Source organism: Scyliorhinus canicula, chromosome 2, assembly GCF_902713615.1.
Source record: "Scyliorhinus canicula chromosome 2, sScyCan1.1, whole genome shotgun sequence".
NCBI lineage: Eukaryota > Metazoa > Chordata > Chondrichthyes > Carcharhiniformes > Scyliorhinidae > Scyliorhinus > Scyliorhinus canicula.
In genome coordinates, this window is record NC_052147.1 from 93168716 (window position 1) to 93190963 (window position 22248).

The following is a 22248-nucleotide window of genomic DNA, read 5'->3' on the forward strand; positions in this document are numbered from 1 at the left end:
TTAAATGCTTTGAAAAATCAGGAATCATGAGATATAAATGATTCCCAAGGAAGACATTCTCTGTTTTTGGGACTCTGTCCCCACGCTGTTGTGAAAACTGTGGGCATTTACCGCAGAAAAACTGATGCCAATAGGCAACAGATTCACTGTCTTGCAGGGGGCTAGCAGGGAGCTGTTGTGGAGCTCGCAGCTCCAGCTGCCGATACGGGCCCCAGCATCTCCGGGTCAGAGGTCGTGCATGCGCATGGCAGCGGCCTCCAGCGGCCACGCAGTGCTCCATGGCGGATTCAGATCATGGACCTGGATCGTGGAAATAGTGCCTCCGATATTGGCTGTTCGCCCACACAAAAAAATCCCATTCCCCGATGAGGAATCGGCCCGGGTATCACAGATGGTGGGACCACATTAGAAATACGCCGTCGGGACTTTGGCTGGTCGGGGGTGGAGAATAGCAGGGTGAGCCTCAAGCAATGGCCTCAGGTGGTGGATACTCGGCGTGGCAGATTCCCTGAGCTTTTCGGTATCGCGGTACCAGCGCCGGGCCCAATTTCATGTGTGAAACTGGATTCTCCGCCCTATCACCGAACGCGATTTTGGCGTCGGGGGGCGGAGAATCCAGCCCATGATGTTTGAACTTTGGATCATAGACCATATGTGATCCTTATTTCATATTGTTATATGTAGGATGTCTTTTGATGATTTCAAGAGAAATTTCACAAAGCTGGAGATTTGTAATCTGACACCAGATGCACTGGGTGATGATAAGCTCCACAAGTGGACTGTGTCTATCAATGAAGGACGCTGGGTAAAAGGCTGTTCAGCTGGGGGCTGCCGCAACTATCCAGGTAGGTCCTAATCTTTTCTGTTACTAACAGTTGCTTTTTTCCTTCCATCTTTCTCTATCACTTCTCTGTTCCTTTTATTCTCACTTCCTCTTTCTTTCTCTTTCTGCTTTCTCTCTTTTTTCATTTGTTCTTGGGACAAGGTGCGATATTGTCAAGACTGCATGTACTGCCCATCCATGGTTGCGATGAGAAGCTCCAGCCGCAATCATGTTTAGTAGGGATTCTTCATTTTACTGAACTTCATGGCAATTGTATACAACTGAATGTTTCCTCTTCTACCTCAGAGGCCATTTAGAAGCAGCACTTGTAGGCCCCATTTGAATGGTTGTGGTATTCTCCACTCGTGCAAAATTTTAATTTTTTTATGAAATCTTAAGTTTTCATGGTTATTTTTCTGGTGCCAGCCCACAAATTACCAGGTTTATTGCTTCTCAATTTGTCTTCTTTCTTCTTCGCTCTTTGGATTTGTGTTTGTTTTCCTTCCCTTTTTCATTCCGTTTCTTTGGCTCTGTCTTACTCTCGCCCTTCTCTATTTGTGCTTATATAGAAAATAGAATAGTATAGCACAGAACAGGCCCTTCGGCTTTACCTTTTCTTTCTCTTGGCCTGTTCTTGCCTCCTATCCCTTTGTTTTCTTTCTTTCTCTTTACTTTAGACTCTGTAAGTAGAGATTAGTCAAAGACCAATTTCTTTCCCCCTTATTCTTTCATTTAAGACACGTTCTGGACAAACCCTCAGTACCGATTGAAGCTCTGTGAGGAGGATGATGATCCTGATGTTTCTGAGGTGCTCTGCACATTTGTCGTCGCTCTGATGCAAAAGAATCGTCGGAAGGAGCGCAGGGTGGGCATCACATTCCATACCATTGGATTCGCTATTTATGAGGTAAATTATGAAGATTAAATTTTGGAAACTTGCACAATATTTGAAGATTCATCAACAAAGCATGATTAGCGTTATGCCAGCATACCAACCTGGTCATAATTTGGCATTAGTTTAGGCAGAAAGAGCAAGGCAATGCCTAATTTTATTTTGAAAAAATGCTCACATGAGTACAGTAGGGAATAACTTTGATTGATATCGCCCCTTTCACGGCCGTAAGAAGCACAAAAGTCCTTCAGAGACACTAAAATACTTTTGAGGTGCAATCCTGTATTAATATTAAAAGTAGCATTTTGCCAGACAGCAAAGTCCCACAAACAGCAACAAAATAAAGGTGAAAGAGTATATGGGTAGGGAAGTGGTGACATGACGGCACAGTGGTTACCACTGCTGCCTCACAGCGCTAGGGACCTGGGCTTGATACCGACCTCGGTCTGTGTGGAGTTTGCACATTCTTCCTGTAGCTGTGTGGGTTTTCTGCAGGTGCCCCAGTTTTTTCCCACAGTCCAAAGATGTTCAGGTTAGCTGGATTGCTTATGCTAAATTGTCCCTAGATGGGGTTACGGGGATAGGGTGGGGGATTGGGCCTAGGAAGGGTGCTCTTTCAGAGGGTCGGTGCTTACTCGATGAGCCAAATAGCCTGTAGGGATTACTACAACTACTGCACACTGGTGAGATCACACTAGAGTACTGTTTATAGTTTCGGTCTCCTTAAGAGAGAAATATTCGCAGTGGAAGCTGATGAGACCATCAATTCACAAGACACGTGATTGGAAGTGAACAGTTGTTTTAATAGTCTTACAACTGAGCCTGCCTGCGACGAGATGAACTGGCAGCAGGCTCACAACTGCAGATATTTATACTTCCGGTTAGTGGGAGGAGCCAAGGGCGGAGCCAAGGGTGGAGCCCAGTACAAACTCCTCATCTCCCCCTATCGGCAGAGCCGCGCAACTGCTCGTATACCGAGCTTACAAAGACACAACACATATAATATAACACAGTGTGAATTACTAGGATTATGATTCATCACATAAGCAGTTTAGAAAAGGTTCATTAAGTTGATTCTTGGGATGAGAGGGTTATATGAAGAAAAGTTGAGCAGTTTGGGCCTGTACTCATGGAGTTTAGAAGAATGAGAGGTGATCTTATTGAAACATATAAGATTCTGAGGGGGCTTGGCAGGGGAGATGCTGAGAGGATGCTGCCCTCATGGGGGAATCTAGAAATAGGAGGCAAAGTTTCAAAATAAAGGGTCTCCCGTTTAAGATGGAGTTGAGGAATTTCTTCTCTCAGAGGGTGGTTAGTCTTGGAATTCAGATCTACAGAGAGCACTGGAGGCTGGGTCAATGAATATATTCAAGACAGAGCTCGATAGATGTTTGAATGACAAGTGAGTCAATGGTGATGGAGGGTAGGTAGGAAACTAGATGATCGGATCAGCCATGATCTTGTTGAATGGCAGAGCAGTCTTGATGGGTCGAATGACAAATTCCTGCTCCTACTATTTCTTCTGATCTGATAAATAACCTGATAAACTGCTTTAGTGATTTTTAGTTTGGGGATTAATGTTGATCAGGGAGATCTCAAGGAATGGGTTGGGATACTGGAGAGGTTAAGGGAACCTTGGTTTAACTTTTCATCTGAAAATGGCACCTCTGATACTGCAATGCTTTCTTAGCACTGCATTGAGATGTCAGCCTTGAGATGATCATATGCTCAAGTTACTGAACCAATAACCTTCTGATGCAGAGGTGATTGCTACTAAGGAAGCCAAGGTTGGCATCCAGTAAGAGGTGGTTGGCTTAAGGAAGGGACAATGCAGATCAAAGTCTTAATTACATATAGTCTATGCCGTATGTTAAAGAGTGTCAGATATGTGTAGTACCAGCAGTCTCTATGCATTTTTCTATAGCAGTAGCAGAAAGACTGTGTGTGGTAGTTTTTAGATCAACAAGCAGTGATCTGTAGCCACAAAGCTACATGCCCTGCCAGAGTGGCCACAGTCAGTAGGAGATCCTAACCTCAAATCCATTCTGTCAATGACGGGGAACAACTTCCAGCAATGGGTGGGTCGCAACTCACCTGACAATATTTTTTAAAAAATCTTTTTATTCTCCACATTTTCAATATTTTCATCAAATAAACAGCAAAAGAAACACAAACAAAACCAATGACCATTACAATCCCCCAGAAACAACACCCCCTCAGTATACAGTCCAATACATCTATTTGTGCATTCCAGGTAAAAGTTCACAATCAAACAATTAACAGTGCAATAATACAACAACAACAATAAACCCAATCCTCACCTAATGTTCAATGGCAACTAATTCTCAAAAGTGCATAATAAACAGTCCCCATGAATTGTAGAACCCCTCCTTCATCCCCCTCAGCTCAAATTTTGCCTTCTCAAGGGTCAGAAATTCAAGTAGTCACCCCGGCAAGCCAAGGCACAGGGTGGAGAAGCTGACCTCCACTCCAACAGGACCCGCCTCTGGGCAATCAGCGAGGCGAAGACTAAAACATCTTCCCTCGCACCCACCTGCAACTCGGGCTGATTCAACTCCCCCAAAATGGCTTCTAGGTGAACTGGCTCTAAGTTCACATGCACTACTCTTGAGATGATACCGAAAACCTCCCTCTAATACCTCTCCAGCTTCAGACAGGACCAAAAACTGTGCACATGATTTGCGGGGGCCCGACCACAATGCTCACACGTCGTTCACTCCCTCAAAGAGTCGGCTCATCCTTGCCATCGTGAGGTGCGCCTTATACACAACCTTCAGCTGTATCAGCCGCAACCTTGCTCATGAGGTTGAGGCGTTCACCCTTCAGAGCACCTCACACCACAGACCTTCTTCCATAATCTTCCCCAACTTTTCTCCCTACTTGGCTTTAATCCCCTCCACAGACACCCTGTCCTCCCCCTGCAGTCAATAACTCTTCCAATAACGAGGGTGTCACAGCTATCGGGAAGCTAGGGACCTCTTTCCGAGCAAAGTCCCGGAGCGGCACGGTAGCACAGTGGTTATCACTGTTGCCTCTCAGCACCAGGGTTCCAGGTTCGATTCCTGCTTGGGTCATTGTTTGTGCAGAGTCTGCATGTTCTCCCCGTGACTGCGTGGATTTCATCCGGGTGCTCTGGTTTCCTCCCACAGGTCCCGAAAGATGTGCTGTTAGGTCATTTGGACACTCTGAATTCTCCTTCAGTGTACCTGAACAGGCGCCGAAATGTGGCGACTGGGAGTTTTTGCAGTGTTAATGTAAGCCTACTTGTGACAATAAAGATTATTATTATTATAGCTGCAGGTACCTAAACCCTTCCCCTTGCCCCAATCCATATTTCTCCCCTAACTCTTCAAACCTCGCAAAACGCCCCCCGCAGGAACAGATCTTTTAATACCCTGATCTCCCTTTCCTCCCATCTCCGAAACCTCCCAGCCATCTTTCCCGGTTCAAAACAGTGATTCTCCCTGATCGGCATCTCCCTTTGCCCAGCCCCCAGCTTAAAGTGCTGCCTCAACTGCCTCCAAATCTTCAGTGTTGCTACCACCACCAGACTCCCAGAGTACTTGCCCAGGGTCATCGGGAGTGGCGTCGTTGCCAGCGCCCTCAACCTTTGCAAGTATCTTGGCATCTGCATTCAGTAGCGCTATAGGCCTATACGACCCACACTCCGTTGGGTCCTTATCTTTCTTTAACAGCAGAGAGATCGAGGCCTGCCCCAATGCTTGTGATAGCACCCCCTTCCCTATCGCCTCCTCGCACAATACAACCATCAGCGGTGCAAATTTGTCTTTACATTTCTTGTGATACTCCACTGGAAACTGATCTGACCCTGCCATCTTCCCCGATTGCATCCTCCCAATAGCCTCCTTCACCTCGTTTTCCCCTACCGACCTCTCCCTATCTTCCTCCTCCTGCCTCGGATACTCCGATCTGTGATCCTCATCCCGTGCTCCTCCCCCGGTGTCTCCGATCTACACAATCTTTCATAAAATTCCTCAAACATCTTATTAATCTAGTCCAGAGTCACCACCAATTCCCCTTTCCTACCCCACACCTGGACTATTTCCCTCACCGCCACCTCCTTCCGAAGTTGGCCTACCAGCCTCCTCCCCATATTCGTAAATCGCTCCCCTTGCCCGCCTCAGTTGGCGTACCACCTTCCCCATGGATAACCGGTTGAAACTAGCCTGATGCCCCCCCTTCTGTCCAAAAGGGCTGGATCTGCATCCCCGCATACCTGTCTACCTCCAACATCTCCTCTTTCAGCCTTTGACACTCCGCCCTCTCCTCTTTATCCACCTTGGCTTTAAATGATATTGCCTCCCCACTCACTACTGCTTTCAAGGCCTCCCATACCACCGCCTGCGATACTTCCCCTGTACAGTTAAAACTCTCGTACTCCTCAATCACTTTCCCAATCTTCTCACAGAAACGTCAGTCCCCCAGCAACCTCGCATCCATTCTCCACCCCAGTCTCTGCGCTACCCACTTCTCCACAACTATGTCCACCTAATGCGGCGCATGATCCGAGATTGCTATCGTCGAATACGCTGATCCCCTAATCCCAGTCAGAAGCATCTTCCCACTATGAAAAACTCTATCCTCTAATAAACCCTGTGAACTGAGGAGAAATATTAATACTCCTGCTCCCTCGGGTGCAAGAACCTCCACGGATCCACCCGTCCCATTTCCCTCATAAACCCAGTCAGTGCCTTGCCAACCCCCCCCCCCCCCCCCCCCCCCCCCTGCGATTGGGCAAGAGTGCCTGGCTGCGACCTGTCCATCCGTTGCTCTTGTACCAGATTCCAGTTCTCTCCCACTATTACCTCGTGCAAATCCAAGTCCAGAATGGCCCCAAGCACCTTCCTCACAAATCCTGGATCATCTCAGTTAGGGCCGTACACACTTGCCAACACCACCAACCTCCCCTCCAATGCCCCTATTACTATCACATATCTACCCCACTGGTCCGCCACCACCTTCTCCATCTGAAACTTCACTCTGTTACTGATCAAAACTTGCTACCTCCCGTGCCCTGCTGTCGAATCCTGAGTGAAATACTTGGCTCACCCAGCACTCTCTGAGCCTCACCTGGTCTTTCACCTGACAATATTTAAAGAGTCACTGCAGCTCTTGGTGTGTACAGGAGAGAGTGCTTGTCATTGCTCAGTGGTTTCTAAGAGGTTGCAAAATACCACAGAATCTTCACGCCATTTTCTCTCCAATGTTTTTGAATGTGTTGCAGATGCCTCAATGCATATCCGTCGTTCCATCATTTCCATGTTTAAATGCCTCCAAGAATGTTTCTGCCCCACCAGTGTTAAAACAGCCCTTATCAAAGTAACAAATGGCATCCTGTTTGATGTTGGTAAACTATTCCTCTTCATCCAGTTCGAACTTTCTGCAGCCTTTAACCCAGTTGACTATATCTCCTCTGCCAACACCTCATTGTCCAATTGGGTAATACTGTATTTGCGTAGTAATTCCTATCTATCCAGTCATAGCCAGATAATGACCTGCAGTGAATTCTATTTCCACTCCCACACTGTTAACTCTACAGTTCCATTAAGGATCTACCCTTGATTTCTTTCCAGTTCTCATCTGTGGGCTACCTCTTGAGCAACGTCAGTACTTGATGACCTAAACCTTTATGCAATTAATTATTTGGGAGACTGCAGTAATTGGGTGGAAGTTTCCATTTTGGAGGCTAAGACTAGTGGTAGGCCAGTCAATGGGTGGTGGGGGTAGGTAAACATGTTTGATCTTTTGCCTTTGAGCTTATTAATTATGCATCCATGAGGTGCTGGGTGAATTTCATGCTGGGTTGGGCAAGAAGTCGTCCACCCTGCCATTACCTCATGGGGTCGAAGGTCCTGGCACCATGTTTAAATAACACCGGGACAGACATTCACTCAATGCAAGCCAGGAACTCGAGATTACTCCTCCAGAGTCCTTGCAGCTACAGCTCATACTGAAGAAGCTCACAGATGTGAGCACCCACATCCCAGGACATACGAAGGTGTTTCTGGCATTGCCTCTCACTCATCTCTGGGTAAGAGCACCACTAGCGATGCATCCGTGTTTGCCAGCCACTTGATCTTACTGCCCTGCTGCCTCTTGTTACTCTTGGTGGCACTGTGCCAACTTGTGACAGACCCTCCTTCTCCTCATCTGGATGAGAGCCATTATCAAGGCAGGGTTGCCGGCAGCCTGTATGATCGACTCCTCAGTGGATGTGTGAATTAATTGAAGTGAGCATGTTCTTTACAAGTTTCCCTCTATTTCAAAGTCAGCAGGCAAGAGCAAAGCCCTTTACCTAGCCTCCATTTAGACATGGCATCCCACCCCATCTCTTCCAGGTAAAGAACATCCTGGAGGACTTGAAGTTCATACATGCATGCAAATTAAGACATTGCTCTCTGACAAGAGTGATGAGAGCCATGTGAAAGAAGCCTCACATAGACATTTTTCTGTTTGTCTCTTCTACCTCCAAACATTGTGGAGAGACCATTGTCTTGACAGCAGAGAGGACTGACTGCATGATCGCGTGTCAGCCATGACAATTCCCCCAGGAGGATGGAAGTCTGGAGTCGTGAGTTGTCTGCCCCCCACCAGCCATGCCCTTGGAGACATTGACTTCCCTCCCTCCCTTCATCCCTGCGTCTGACTGCAGCTGATGGCAAATGGCATAGAAGAAACTGGTTCAGTGGGGGCCTATGTTCCTCCGCACCAGGCCCCTGTAGTCCTCCGCCATATTGCCTGGGGGCCGGCGTGCAGATGGGAACCTACGCGCATGCGCGGAATGACGCCGGCTGTACAGAGTCGGCTGGAGCTGCAGAGACCACTCTGGCGCGATGATCGAGGACCATTGATGCCGGAGTGGTTGGCGCCGCTTTTCACGCCGGCATCACAACTTGGCTGCAGGATTGGAGAATCCCGGCCATGGTCTAGGTCAGTTTACGGCATGCGTCACCACTCATTCCACCACTTTTTATCATCCTCCTGTCACTTACAAACTTTCCCCCCATCACCAAAGATCCCCCCCCCCCCAACAGGATCACCATTCCTCTCCCCTCTGCTCCCCTTGAAGCTCTCCCTGTTATCTTAGACCCTATCATAATCCACTTCCACAAACCTTTCCTCCTCTCGGGCCAACACTTATTACCATCTCCATGCCCACCCTGACCCTGCCCCTCCTGTTATCCGAGCCACCTGTCTTGTTCCCTTCCGTGACTCACCCAATGTGACCTTCACTACCCTACTTACCGTGAACCTGCATCCTACCGCATTCGATTTGCCCCACTGACTTTGACTGTTCCCTCTTAACATCAGGGACCTGCACTCTCCCGTTGACATCACCACCCCACCATCCCTGCCCCAAGAGACTCCCCTACTCCCCTGGACACTCTCCTCACCCTTCTGCCATAAGCTTGCCTCCCCTGTCCAGCCTTTGCTCCACCCTTCTTGGCCAGTCTTGGCACAACGTTTGCGACCGACACTCGAGTGAAGTTATGCCAGGCCCCCAAGAAGGAGAAAGCAACATCTCCAGGCTTCAAAATTGTGGAGGAACTGAAGCTCACGAGGTGCATGCTACTTATATACAACCACAAGACTGAACATTCTAAATTCTTGTTGGCGGGGAGCTTAAGTTGGAGGGTAAACTTAATTCTGGCGAGGTGACTTTTAATGAGCATGCATGAATTGCCAATGCATGGAAAAAGGAATTCTTGATATTGTTTTCCAGGAAGCTCAACCCACCTTTAACCCACCCTGAAAGTTAGGAGAACAAAATTCCAACACTTTATCCCATCGTTGGGTAACAGATTTCTCCCACCAAATTAAGTGTTCTTGCCCTGCCACGATTTCCACTGCTGGCGGGGGCAGAAAATTTGGCCCATTGTCTTCAGCCCCACCAAATCCCATTCGTCCATTGTGTCTATGCTTGCAGATTACGCTGGCTTCCAATTCACCAATACCTCATTCCTATCTTGAAATTGTTCCATGGTCTTGCACCTCTCTATCTCTCTAACCTTCATCATTTCTGATGTGGAGATGCCGGTGTTGGACTGGGCTGAGCACAGTAAGAAGTCTTACAGCACCAGGTTAAAGTTCAACAGGTTTGTTTCGAATCACTAGCTTTTGGAGCGCACATGAGTACGGCCTCAACCGGGACCTTGGATTCATGTTGCATTACAGTTAACCCCTACTATCTGGCATGGGCTTGCGAAGTCCCACCAACTTTCCTGGCTTGAGACAATTCACACCTCTTTAACCTTTGGACCTGTAAAGACTTAATTACCTGCAAAGACTCGTACTCAAAGTATCGTACTGCATCTTTGACTTTGTCTATATATATGCTTCTGGAACCTACCTCTTCATTCACCTGAGGAAGGAACAGTGCTCTGAAAGCTAGTGATTCAAAACAAACCTGTTGGACTTTAACCTGGTGTTTTAAGACTTCTTACTGCCATCATTCCTGAATATCTTTATGCTATATATGGTCTTCCAATTTGTTTTGTTTGCGCACTGCCATTCTGTATTGCCCCACCACAGCTGCTGCACATTTAGCCACATCTTAGCACATTCCCTCCCCAAACCCTTCTGCTCCTTTACCTCTCTCTCCTCCTTTATGTTACTCCTTAAAACATATTTCTTTGACCAAATGTTTGGGCAGCAGTCCTAATATCTGTTATGTGGCCCAGTATCATATTGTTGTGTGCTCATACTGCTGTGAAGTGCCTTTGGAAGTTTTATTGGGTGGTATTTTCTGGCCCTTCATGCTGGCTGGATCTTACAGTCCTGCCGACCCCCGTTGTGGATTTAGTGGAGGTGAGGCGTGCATTCAAGAGGAAAGCCTATTGACAACAGCGGGACCAGTAGAGCCTGTTGTTGCTACGGGTGAGCCACCCTCCACCATGGCAGAACACACAGTGGTGAGAGGGGAAAATCCCACCCAGCGTGTTGAAAAATCTCTAATTGTCAGGTGGTGTTGACCTTTGTCAAACAGAGGCAGGAAGACAGAGATGAGAGTTTGTAAAGAAACCTTGATGTAACCATCAATTCAGCGAACACGTGTAGTTGGATCTGAACAGAGGCTTTAATACACTTACAATAGAGCCAGCCTATTTGTTGTTGAACTTCAGGTGAAATGGCATGCTGGCTCTAAGGCACTGATCTTTATACATCAGTCCCAGGGGGAGGAGTCCTGGGCGGAGCCAAGGGAGGAGCCCAGTACAAACTCTCGCGTACTCCCAGAGCGACTCCCCCTGGTGGTCGGATAGTGCAACTGCACTTGCAATGGGTAGATAACGAACATATATACATGGAGTGATATTGGCAACTATATATAGTGTGACTCACATTCACCACAAACCTAAACCAAACTGCTCAGTTCAAAGGTCAATTGTAAACATGCTGCAGGTAACAAAGAACTGGACTGTGGGATAGACTGAGGGCAGTGGTAAGAAAGGATCACACACCCATTCTCAAACCCACTTTAATTCCTTTCCATTTAGATCATTGCTGAGTTCTTAAGAAAGATAGAAAGATTTGCACCTTTAATGACCTCATGGTGCCCCAAAGTGCTATGTAGCCAATTAAGTACCTTTGAAGTGAATTCACAATTGTAATGTAAGAAACATTGAGCCAGTTATGCAAGGTTAGTTCCCACAGCGATATGATAATTGTGCTGTTCTCTGCTTTGCTTTACCTGGATGCATAGTGTTGAACAAAGAACAACAAGCTTTGTTAAGAAACAAAACTATAAATTTATTTACACTACTAAGATTCATTCACATTCCTAAAGTAGAAGGTTACTGAATTAAACTATGCTATCTCTAACTGCAGAACTCTCAAATACACAACTGCTCTCTCTCTCATGCCTCACCATCTTCTCTAATCTTCTGTCCTTCTGTCTCTTCTGCCCCACAAGGCTCAGCGTTATCCCTAATATACTCATAGGACTAGCTCCCTCTAGTGGCTCTCTGTATACACTTCATCAAGTCTTGCATTGCTTTCATGTATGATAATACCACAATCATGACCAGGTGATAAGTTTTTTGGTAAGCTGCCAGGGAGGGATAGTAAAGGCTGTTTGAGTAGAGATAGTGCACGCTCTCCAGCAGGGTGGAAAATTCAAGCTGTCCAGGTGCCCTGTAAATATGGTGCCCAATTCTTTGCCCTTATGAAGTAACAGCCAAAGACACAGGCTCCTCACAGGTACATATTTAATAAACTGAACAGTTCAAAATCACATGTGGCTGGATGTCCCGTCCCCCACAGCAGAAATCACTTTCACTTCAACTCCAGCCATCAGACTCCAGGACAGTAGATTGTGGCCACAAAGTTAGATTTTATTTTTATTTATTGATAATTTACTATCAATGTGTTGATTTATATGGAGTTGGCTCTTTTAACATGTTTTGTTTTCTTTGTAAAGGTACCCAAAGAGGTAAATAAGCAAGCAGAGGATGGCCATGGATTGGAGTAACATGTTGTAATGTAATGTTTGCTGTTACAAGTTTACATAGCATGTTTGTTGTAACATTAGTTGTGACATATTTGCATTAACACATTTTCTGTGTCCTGTTTTCTGTGCTTTGTCTGCAGTGCCTAATTTGCTGTGCACCTTCCTATTCTGAAAGGACTGTGTTATGTCTTTTGCCATTGCAATCTGATTGGGCTTCAACTAAACAAACGTGCACTGGTTGGAGATTCCTGTCTTTCCTTCACACTTTGGTTACTGTTTTGTGATTCATCCTTGTCTGCAACTGGAGAAATCCTGCTCTGCAATTTTACATGGTGCATAGCATATCATTTCTCTCAATGCATCAATAATTTTATGAACTTTGCTTTTGCAGCTAAATATAAAATTATGTATGGATGGTCCCAGAAATAGAAGATAATGCCAGAGATTTGCAAACGGTTTTAGAATTCTTATAAAATTGGGCAGACATGAATAAAATGAAATTAAACTCTGGTAAATGAACAATAACATATACTGAGCTGAGGTGTATCATAAAAAGGCAGTTGGGCAGAAGTGGCAGAAGGAAACTTAGAAAAGGTCATGGAAATGACAGTCAACTCAACAGGCAGTCTAGACCAGAGACACAGTAACACTGAAACTACTTAACGGCCAGTATTGGCAAATTCTATACAAAAATATAAATATTGATATTTGATGTTGCATTTCAAAAGTTGTAAATATTTATTTGGCCAGTTTTAAGGAACTGTAGTCGCAGGGTTAAAAGGACTCTTTAAAGGTATAAATGCCGTGCACAGAAATGCATGTTCAGTTAACTGATTTCTTTGGGGATTTTGTTGGACGTATACAATACGTTTTTTGGGTGGGATGAATTTTACTGGAATGGGGTGGAGTGAGGGGGATGTGTAGGAACCACCAGTATACTTGATGCTGAAGGCCACGGGACTTATTAATCCGGACAAGATCAAGACAATGTGTTGAGGCGATCATCAAAACAATTAGCTTGCCAGGGTATGATTGACCAAGTCAGAGTAGGACAAATATTGACAGGTTATGTTCAGGCTCTACAATGACTAATCAAATTAGAGTTGGAGTACTATGTTCAATTCTGGTTGCGAAGCCATAACCATCTAACACATACTTTAGGATGGGAGAATTAGGAATGAGACCATTCTCAAGTGTCAGAAAGATGATTTGTCATGCAGAGTCAAATCATTCCATGTCCTTCTTTACTACTGCCATTATGCCAGCTCAAACTTTTACAGCTACCCTACACCCTCATTTTATCCCTATTTTTCTTAAGTAATCCTGCTTTATTTAACTGGTAGTCCTGTTCATTATGTATCCATGTTTCAGTTATTTTAATTAATCCCTCTCCACAAACTTTTGTTTCCAACTCCCCTTGATTTGTTTTCGGTAACGTTTACATTATATGAACAGTTAATTTATTTTCCCCCTCACTTTATTTTTAAATGTTTGTTTAATGATGTTTCATAGCTTTATTTGGTCCCTGATAATTTATGTTTCCCTTATTTCTTACCTTTGTCTCACCTTTACTCTCATCTCTTATTTCCTTATCTTCATGTTACTGTTATTTCGCTAGATCCCTGGCATCCTCCAACCACCCCCCCCCCCACCCCCACTCCGCCAACACTGCCCCCTCCCTTCCCCCACCTCAGCCCATCTCCCTTATCTGACGTGTTATTCACAACAGTTTATCCTTTCTGCTAAAGCACTGATTCCACTCCAGGTCAGGAAGAAAGGCCCATCCCAGCAATATAGCTCCTTCCTGTTTGGTATGGATGCCAGTGTTCTATGAAATGGAATTCCTTCCTACATCAGTCTTTCAGCTGTACATTGACTTCTTGTTCTGCCTGTCCCTATGTTAATTAGCAAGTGGATCGGGTGCTAATTCCGAGATTATCACCAGTGGAGTTCTACTTTTTAATTTAATTCCTAGCTCCTGACACTCCATTATTAAATCTTTCCTTTAAATTCCCTAACTAATCCATATCTTCATCAATGGGTTTTAGCTGCATAATTCACATTCTTACAGTCTGCTGTGTGAAGAACTCATCCCTCAATTTGCTTTTAATTGTCTCAGTTTAAAGATTCTGTTCCCATTGTCCTGTTTCTCCTGCCAGTGAAAATACTCATTACCTATCCAACAATGCCAGTCCTCCCAGAACCCATATACATTATGCAATTTGGAAATGTTTGATTTCACTACTGGAACAGAGATGTGTATAAGTTTATTCACATGTTTTTTTTCCCCAGATGCAAAACAATAAGCAACACCTACCCAAAGATTTCTTCCTCTACCAGGCATCGAAGTGCAGGTCCAAGTCATACATTAACCTACGGGAGGTATCGCAGCGTTTCAGCCTCTCCCCTGGGGAATATGTCATTGTCCCTTCCACATACGATCCACACCAAGAAGGTGAATTCGTTCTCAGGGTCTTCTCAGAAAAACAGAACCTGTCAGAGTAAGTCCACTCTCACCAGGCATATATGCACGGAGAGCAGGGTAGTAAACAGTGTCTTACAAGGGAGAGCTGCCTGTCAGCAATCCCTACTTCTTCCACATGCTACGTCTTGGCCTGATAGAAGAATGATGATTACAATGTTTAAAAGAAGAGCAGGGAGTTTCCCCAATGTCCTAATGCAACACCAGCTAAAAAAAACATTAACCAGTTCATCTCCCTGTTGCTCATGTACGCCTGGTGTGTGCAGAATAGTTGTCTGCAACTTAAAAGCAGTCAGTGCATTTCAGTGTAGTCCATCATTTGTGAAGTGAATTGAAGAGTTTCTATAAAGTATACCAAAATTCCATAAATGCAAATTTTAATCCCATTGAGATCACTCTTTGCTGTTGCCTTTAGTGAAAACCTAAGTTACTCATCTCCGTGAGTATTATCCGTGATTAGTTTTAAAGTGATGGTCTTACCATCAGAACCTCCTATAAACATTAAGCTGTTATATGGTCAAATGGTTTATTTTCTTTCTCAGTTAATTTTTAATAATAAACAATAAGTCTCAGCTACCCCTCATAGCTTCATTGCTATCGGCCATGAGCTGTGCAAGCCCAGAAGGTTTGTACTTTAACCCAAGTGTCTACTGTGTTACCAGATCTAAGCTGGAGTGGCAGCAGATGCACAATAAGTGATCACAGTTCCCCCGAGATTGGAATTGGAAAATCTGGCCAAGTCCCTCGTGCTAATCATTATCCAATGACTCTACCGAGAAGTGTATACAAATTGGTTGATTGCAGGATTGGGCTGCACCATGATGTTCACCACTACAGAATATCCTGCAAACACTATCAATGCTTGCACATGAAGAATGGCTGCTTGTCGAAGTCCTGAAAGATGGCACAATGTTACAGCAAAGAGTGCGATTTAATGGAAACGTTTCTAAGTGTGGTAGCAAGCTGGAACTGCTGCAAACATCCTGATTCTCGGCCAGCGAGGCCGCCACTGCTATAAAACATGAATTGGTCCACTTAACGAGGCCCCACGTACAAGAAGGCCAGCCCCATGATTCGGGGATGCTGACCTGGCCAGATGGGATGCCCTGTTCCCCTGAGGGTCTCTGAGGGTCAAACAGGGGAAACTGCCTGGGAGTAAGCGGCAGCAGCTAACAGCTTGGGGAGTGTGATCAGGAGGACTGGCACCCAGTGCAGTAAGAAGATCAACTGTTATGGGCCAGGGTTTAGAGAACCCCAAAGTGTATCATGGAGTTCACCTGACCCACAACTTCTAATAGATTGTGGTAAGGGGAGCACACGGCCCACTCTACAGGTATGGTACAGCAGAAATGGAAAAGTATTTTTTAAAACAAAACAATGTTTATTCTATGAACTCAAGTTAACCTTTTTAAAACAAAGTGAATATCTCAGCAACCATTAATTCAAAGATAACCCCCAAAGAATACAACACTAAGTAACCTGTATGCTGTCCTTTTACACCCAAAAGACTTAACAAACCTTTAAACATAATCACATCAGAGTTTGCATTCACAACTGAAAACATTTATAATTCTTCTGAATTCACCAAATGATCAAGAGATAGTTCTTCATGGCAGAGAGATCAACAATATAGCTGACTTCAGCTTCAACACACTGAAAGATGAAACCCAAAAGACAGACACACCCAAGCTTTTCTCAAAGTGAAACTAAAAAGCAGAACCAGAGCTCAGCTCCACACATACTCTGACATCACTGCAGGAACATGAGCAGCTAACCATTTCTTAAAGCGACATGCTCATGATACAACGATCTCCACTGGGCCGCACAGGTGGGTTGGTACCGGACCCCCTTTCCCGCCCCACTAACCCCCCACAAGAATGCACCTGGCACCATCCCCACCGAGCACTGTTTCATGCTCTGGCCCATCCATGACCAGCAGTACCCCCATGTCGCTGCCCCCATCCCCCCCTCCATACACCCCATGCCCCCCCATACTCCCCATTTACCTCCCATACAACCCATCTCCTCAACCACTCCCCCCCCCCCCCACTGCCTACCCCCCAACCCCACGATGAACGATGTGTGCGGCTAACAATGCTCCCTCTGTGTACCCGCAGGAGAAGTTGGTACAAAACAGATGGGAGAGGGCCCTGAAGGGCGGCGGGGTGCTGGACATCAGAGCCCTCACCCCCTACCAGGAATGGCCCCTGTAGGTCACGGGGGTGGCCGAAGACAGATCTGACACCAAAATGGAGATCGGCATATGGCGCAGAGATGAGGTTCCTCCAGCTCCCACTCAGATGAACTGTCACACGTGAGTTGTTAATGCCATACAGAATGTCCCATCCTGCCCATTGACCACATGTCCACTCTCCCACAGGTACCTCATCCGAAGGTGCCGGCCCATCTGGGGTGATCCTTCCCCCCTGCTTCCCATGAGAACATCTCAGAGGAGAGATCTGAGGATGCCACTTTCGATCCGTCACAGCTATCATCCCCACCCTCCAACAGCGCAGAGACATACAGTGGGCAATGGTAGTGAACAGCCTTCTAGGACACATTCTGGTGAGCAATTCAAAGTTACTGATGCACATCAGGTGGAGGCAGTAACACCCAGGTGAGACAGCAGTCGGAGGTCTGCTGGATCCCAGTACCCAGCTGGGTCTCAGCAGATGTTGAGTCTCTGGACCAGGTTTACCTGGAGCTGATGCAGACGCTAGTGTGTGACTGTGAGATTCAGAAGGTGATGTCAGCAACACCGCCAATTGGAGGAGTCCGAGATGCTATGGGCGCAAGAGCTGGTGCTGGCATTGCGTGTTACCGAGGCCAACATTGCTAGGGTGGCAACTGCCGTGGAGAGCCTGGTGCATGACGTCGGCAGCAGGAGTGGACGTGTCCAAGGTTTGGCTCAATCGACCATAGCTGAGCGCCTTGACAGTCTGTACCAGGCGGACCAGGATGAGGCGCTGCGGGGCATGTCCCAGTCTCAGGTGGGCATAGCCGAGGCGCTGCAGATCATGACCCAGTTGCTGGGGGATGTGTCCCAGTCATAGGTGGGCATTGCCAAGCATGTCCCAGTCACCGAGAAGCATTGCCGAGGGCGTCGACACTATGCTGACGACTTTGGGTAGCCGCAGGGGCTGGCAGAGCTAGATGACGGAGAGGTAGCGGGGGCTCGATCCAACGTTTCCTCCATCCTGAGGTGAACCCCAGAGCCCTTCAGGCGCCGACCAGGTGGAGGGGGTGCTGGGTGCCAACTCAAAGCCACCCTAGGGAGTGGCGGTAGCGGCTACTCGCTCCCCCAAGACCCACCCCACTGACAACGGTGTGTCTCGGAGTCAGCACCGGGAGCAGGGGAGCACGGCGGGGCATGTGCCTCCAGAAAGTGCACCGGGACCCTCCGGCCCCAGATTCCCCAGAGGACGCCCACCAGGGCCATTGAAGGCCATGAGATGTGGTAGGCAGCAGGCTGCCTCCACCTCTGATGTGCATCCTGGAGACACACCTATATGCAGCGGTGAGTATGGAAGGCGAAGCAGGTCGAGGATCATTGAGAGGGCACTGGGGCAGAGGGGGAGGGGTAAGGGGGGATGATTGGTGTGTTGTGGGGGTGAAGTGGTGGGGGGAGGGTCTGGGTGGGGTAGGGAGAGTGGACTGCACCATTGGGGGATTGGGGCAGTTGGGGACACGTGTAAATTATTAAAAATCGTTAACCTCGGCCAATATGACGCCTCTGGCACTTTCTGTCGCAATGCGGACTGAGCACCAATCTCATGCCCCATAATAATCTTTATCAGTGTCACAAGTAGGCTTACATTAACCCTGCAATGAAGTTATCTCCCGGAGGTCCTGGATGCCTCTTCCCCCCCCCCCCCCCCCCCCCATGCCCATCCCCAGCAAGGAATCCGGTGCACTGCCTCATGACAGCCCAGGTGACCGCATGGGTCTTGATTAGGTCTCCGGTTTGGTCTCTGGCCTCCGCACTGGCGTCACTAGCCAGTTCCTCAGTGGGTTCCCCATATCTCCAAAGAGCTAACCAGCCGTCCTGGGATGGTCCCCGAAGAGGCCAGGGATGTACGACTGCTCCAGATGTAGCTGTTGTGCATACTCCCTGGGAAGCGTGCAGATGCTTACATGATCTTCATGTTGTGGTCACACAGAAGCTGGATGTTCAGGGAGTCAAACCCATTCCTGTTGATGTAGGGCACTCCTTGACGCTCCGGTGAGCTCAAGGCGACATGCGTGCAATCTATTAGCCCCTGGACCTGAGGCTAATAGATGCCATTGATGGCGAAGAATCCTGCTCCCCAGGCTTGGTCCATGTCAAAGTTTATATAATCCACTGCCTGGGAAAACAGGGCACCCATGACCTCACGGATGCAGATGTGGGGTGTAGCTTCTGAGATGCTACACAAGTCCCGCTCGAGCCCTGGAATGATCCTGAGGTGTAAAAGGTCAGGGCTGCAGTGATGGCCACCATGGTGCCAAGTCCGCAATGGCATGACACTGGTGCTGCACCATCCCTCTGTTGAGTCAGAGCCTCCTGCGGCACATGCTGAACGTCATTTGTTCAAAAGAGCAGCGACGCCTGTACACCTTGGGCTATTGCTGGCCTCCTGCTCTGAGCTCCTGCCTGGCCTGTTGGGTGGTCAGGTCCACAGTGTGTGGGGAGGGGCCCTGCACATGGGCTGCCACCTCAAGCCTCTGTCGACGTATCTGCCGCCTTCTCCACTGTCTGGCCACCTGGCTTGCCAGCAGCACCATGACGGCAGCTTCTGCGAGGTCCAAGATATTGTCCGTACCGTTTAATAGCTGTAAGAAATTGGAGAGAGTGTGAGATTGACAACCTCTGGTGTCTTCCACCCCGGGACCCTCCAGTCCCTCTATTGTTCCCTCCACATCCCCTGCCATCCGACATACGCTGCCCACACATCCCAGTTGCAGCAGAGCCCCCTGGTCACCGGACCACAGACCCTGTACCCCAGACACTCACACGTAACATTACCTAGCTGGTCCCTTTCCCGGTGCACACACCCACCCTCTGGTGGTGGAAATGTCCTTGTCTTCAGTGCTGAGGCCTAGCCCCTGGGTGTTTGAATGTTGGCCACTTATAGAACATAGAACATAGAAAATAGAAAAATACAGCACAGAACAGGCCCTTCGGCCCACGATGTTGTGCCGAACCTTTGTCCTAGGTTAATCATAGATTATCATAGAATTTACAGTGCAGAAGGAGGCCATTCGGCCCATCGAGTCTGCACCTGCTCTTGGAAAGAGCACCCTACCCAAGGTCAACACCTCCACCCTATCCCCATAACCCAGTAACCCCACCCAACACTAAGGGCAATTTTGGACACTAAGGGCAATTTATCATGGCCAATCCACCTAACCTGCACATCATAGAATTTACAGTGCAGAAGGAGGCCATTCGGCCCATCGAGTCTGCACCGGCTCTTGGAAAGAGCACCCTACCCAAGGTCAACACCTCCGCCCTATCCGCATAACCTAGTAACCCCACCCAACACTCAGGGCAATTTTGGACACTAAGGGCAATTTATCAAGGCCAACCCACCTAACCTGCACATCTTTGGACTGTGGGAGGAAACCGGAGCACCCGGAGGAAACCCACGCACACACGGGGAGGATGTGCAGACTCCGCACAGACAGTGACCCAAGCCAGAATCTAACCTGGGACCCTGGAGCTGTGAATCAATTGTGCTATCCACAATGCTACAGTGCTGCACTTAAAAACAAATTAACCTACACTCCATCATTCTACCGTAATCCATGTACCTATCCAATAGCCGCTTGAAGGTCCCTAATGTTTCCAACTCAACTACTTCCACAGGCAGTGCATTCCATGCCCCCACTATTCTCTGGGTAAAGAACCTACCTCTGACATCCCCCCTATATCTTCCACCATTCACCTTAAATTTATGTCCCCTTATAATGGTTTGTTCCACCCTGGGAAAAAGTCTCTGACTGTCTACCCTATCTATTACCCTGATCATCTTATAAACCTCTATCAAGTCGCCCCTCATCCTTCTCCGTTCTGATGAGAAAAGGCATAGCACCCTCAACCTTTCCTCGTAAGACCTACTCTCCATTCCAGGTAACATCCTGGTAAATCTCCTTTGCACCTTTTCCAAAGTTTCCACATCCTTCCTAAAATGAGGCGACCAGAACTGCACACAGTACTCCAAATGTGGCCTTACCAAGGTTTTGTACAGCTGCATCATCACCTCACGGCTCTTAAATTCAATCCCTCTGCTAATGAACGCTAGCACACCATAGGCCTTCTTCACAGCTCTATCCACTTGAGTGGCAACTTTCAAAGATCTATGAACATAGACCCCAAGATCTCTCTGCTCCTCCACATTGCCAAGAACCCTACCGTTAACCCTGTATTCCGCATTCATATTTGTCCTTCCAAAATGGACAACCTCACACTTTTCAGGGTTAAACTCCATCTGCCACTTCTCAGCCCAGCTCTGCATCCTGTCTATGTCTCTTTGCAGCCCTCCTCACTATCCACAACTCCACCAATCTTTGTATTGTCTGCAAATTTACTGACCCACCCTTCAACTCCCTCATCCAAGTCATTAATGAAAATCACAAACAGCAGAGGACCCAGAACTGATCCCTACGGTACACAACTGGTAACTGGGCTCCAGGCTGAATATTTGCCACCCACCACCACTCTCTGACTTCTATCGGTTAGCCAGTTCGTTATCCAACTGGCCAAATTTCCCACTATCCCATGCCGCCTTACTTTCTGCATAAGCCTACCATGGGGAACCTTGGTGTTGCCTCCCGCAGCGTTCAGGCACAGTGTCCAGGCATCATGGTCGGATTTGTATGCTAGGCAATAACCCCCACATACTACATGACACGCCTACCCATGGGGATCCACTTGAGATGTGTGAAGTGCTCACTTAACAACGATTACCAATTCTGTATTAGCAATAGCCTTCCGCTGCGCAGCCAGAGGCGTCCGCTGTCAGTGGGGGGTTATGAGTGGTCTGTGGGGTAGATGGGGTGGGGTTGCCCCTGGAACGAGATCACACGGTCTAAGGGTTGGCATGGTGGACCCGCAGGCACTGAGGCACCCATCTTCCCACCCCCCCCCCAACCCTCCCTCTAACAGCTGGCCCAAGCCATGAGTGGCTACCTCTCCTGGTCCACAATTACCCCCCACTGATGGTGGCCTATCCCAACCAAGGCTGGCCCGCCGGGTTCCATTTCCCACGGAGCACCGGGGCAGCAACCCCAGTGCCCCCAGGCTCTTTGCTTCTGAGCGAAGATGGCTACTCACCCCCTCAATTCCTCGCGGCAGCCTTTCTGCCAGCTTCACGTTTTTAAAAAGAAATACCAATCGGCGCCTCTGTGACCACTTGCTGGGGAGGCCATTAGATCACAGCGGGCGGTTAGATAGGGAGTCATTCCCATTATTGTAAGGAGATTGGGCTTAAGTGGTGATTATTGGTTTCTCACCACACTACGGCGGGATCCTGATCTCGCGACAGAGAGTGGGCCGGTTAGATTGCAAACAGATCGGCACC

General features: G+C 47.6%; 1 protein-coding gene across 9 annotated transcripts in view; it reads left to right on the forward strand.

Moving 5' to 3' along the window:
• Nucleotides 1-22248, forward strand: part of LOC119956184 (calpain-3-like) — a 182398-nt gene that overhangs the window by 109003 nt on the left and 51147 nt on the right. For all 9 annotated transcript variants that reach the window (XM_038783139.1, XM_038783131.1, XM_038783173.1 and 6 more), the window contains 4 exons: nt 685-845; nt 1561-1730; nt 12175-12186; nt 14497-14705. In XM_038783139.1, coding sequence (XP_038639067.1) covers nt 685-845; nt 1561-1730; nt 12175-12186; nt 14497-14705 — 552 coding nt within the window. The remainder of the gene's footprint in view (nt 1-684; nt 846-1560; nt 1731-12174; nt 12187-14496; nt 14706-22248) is intronic.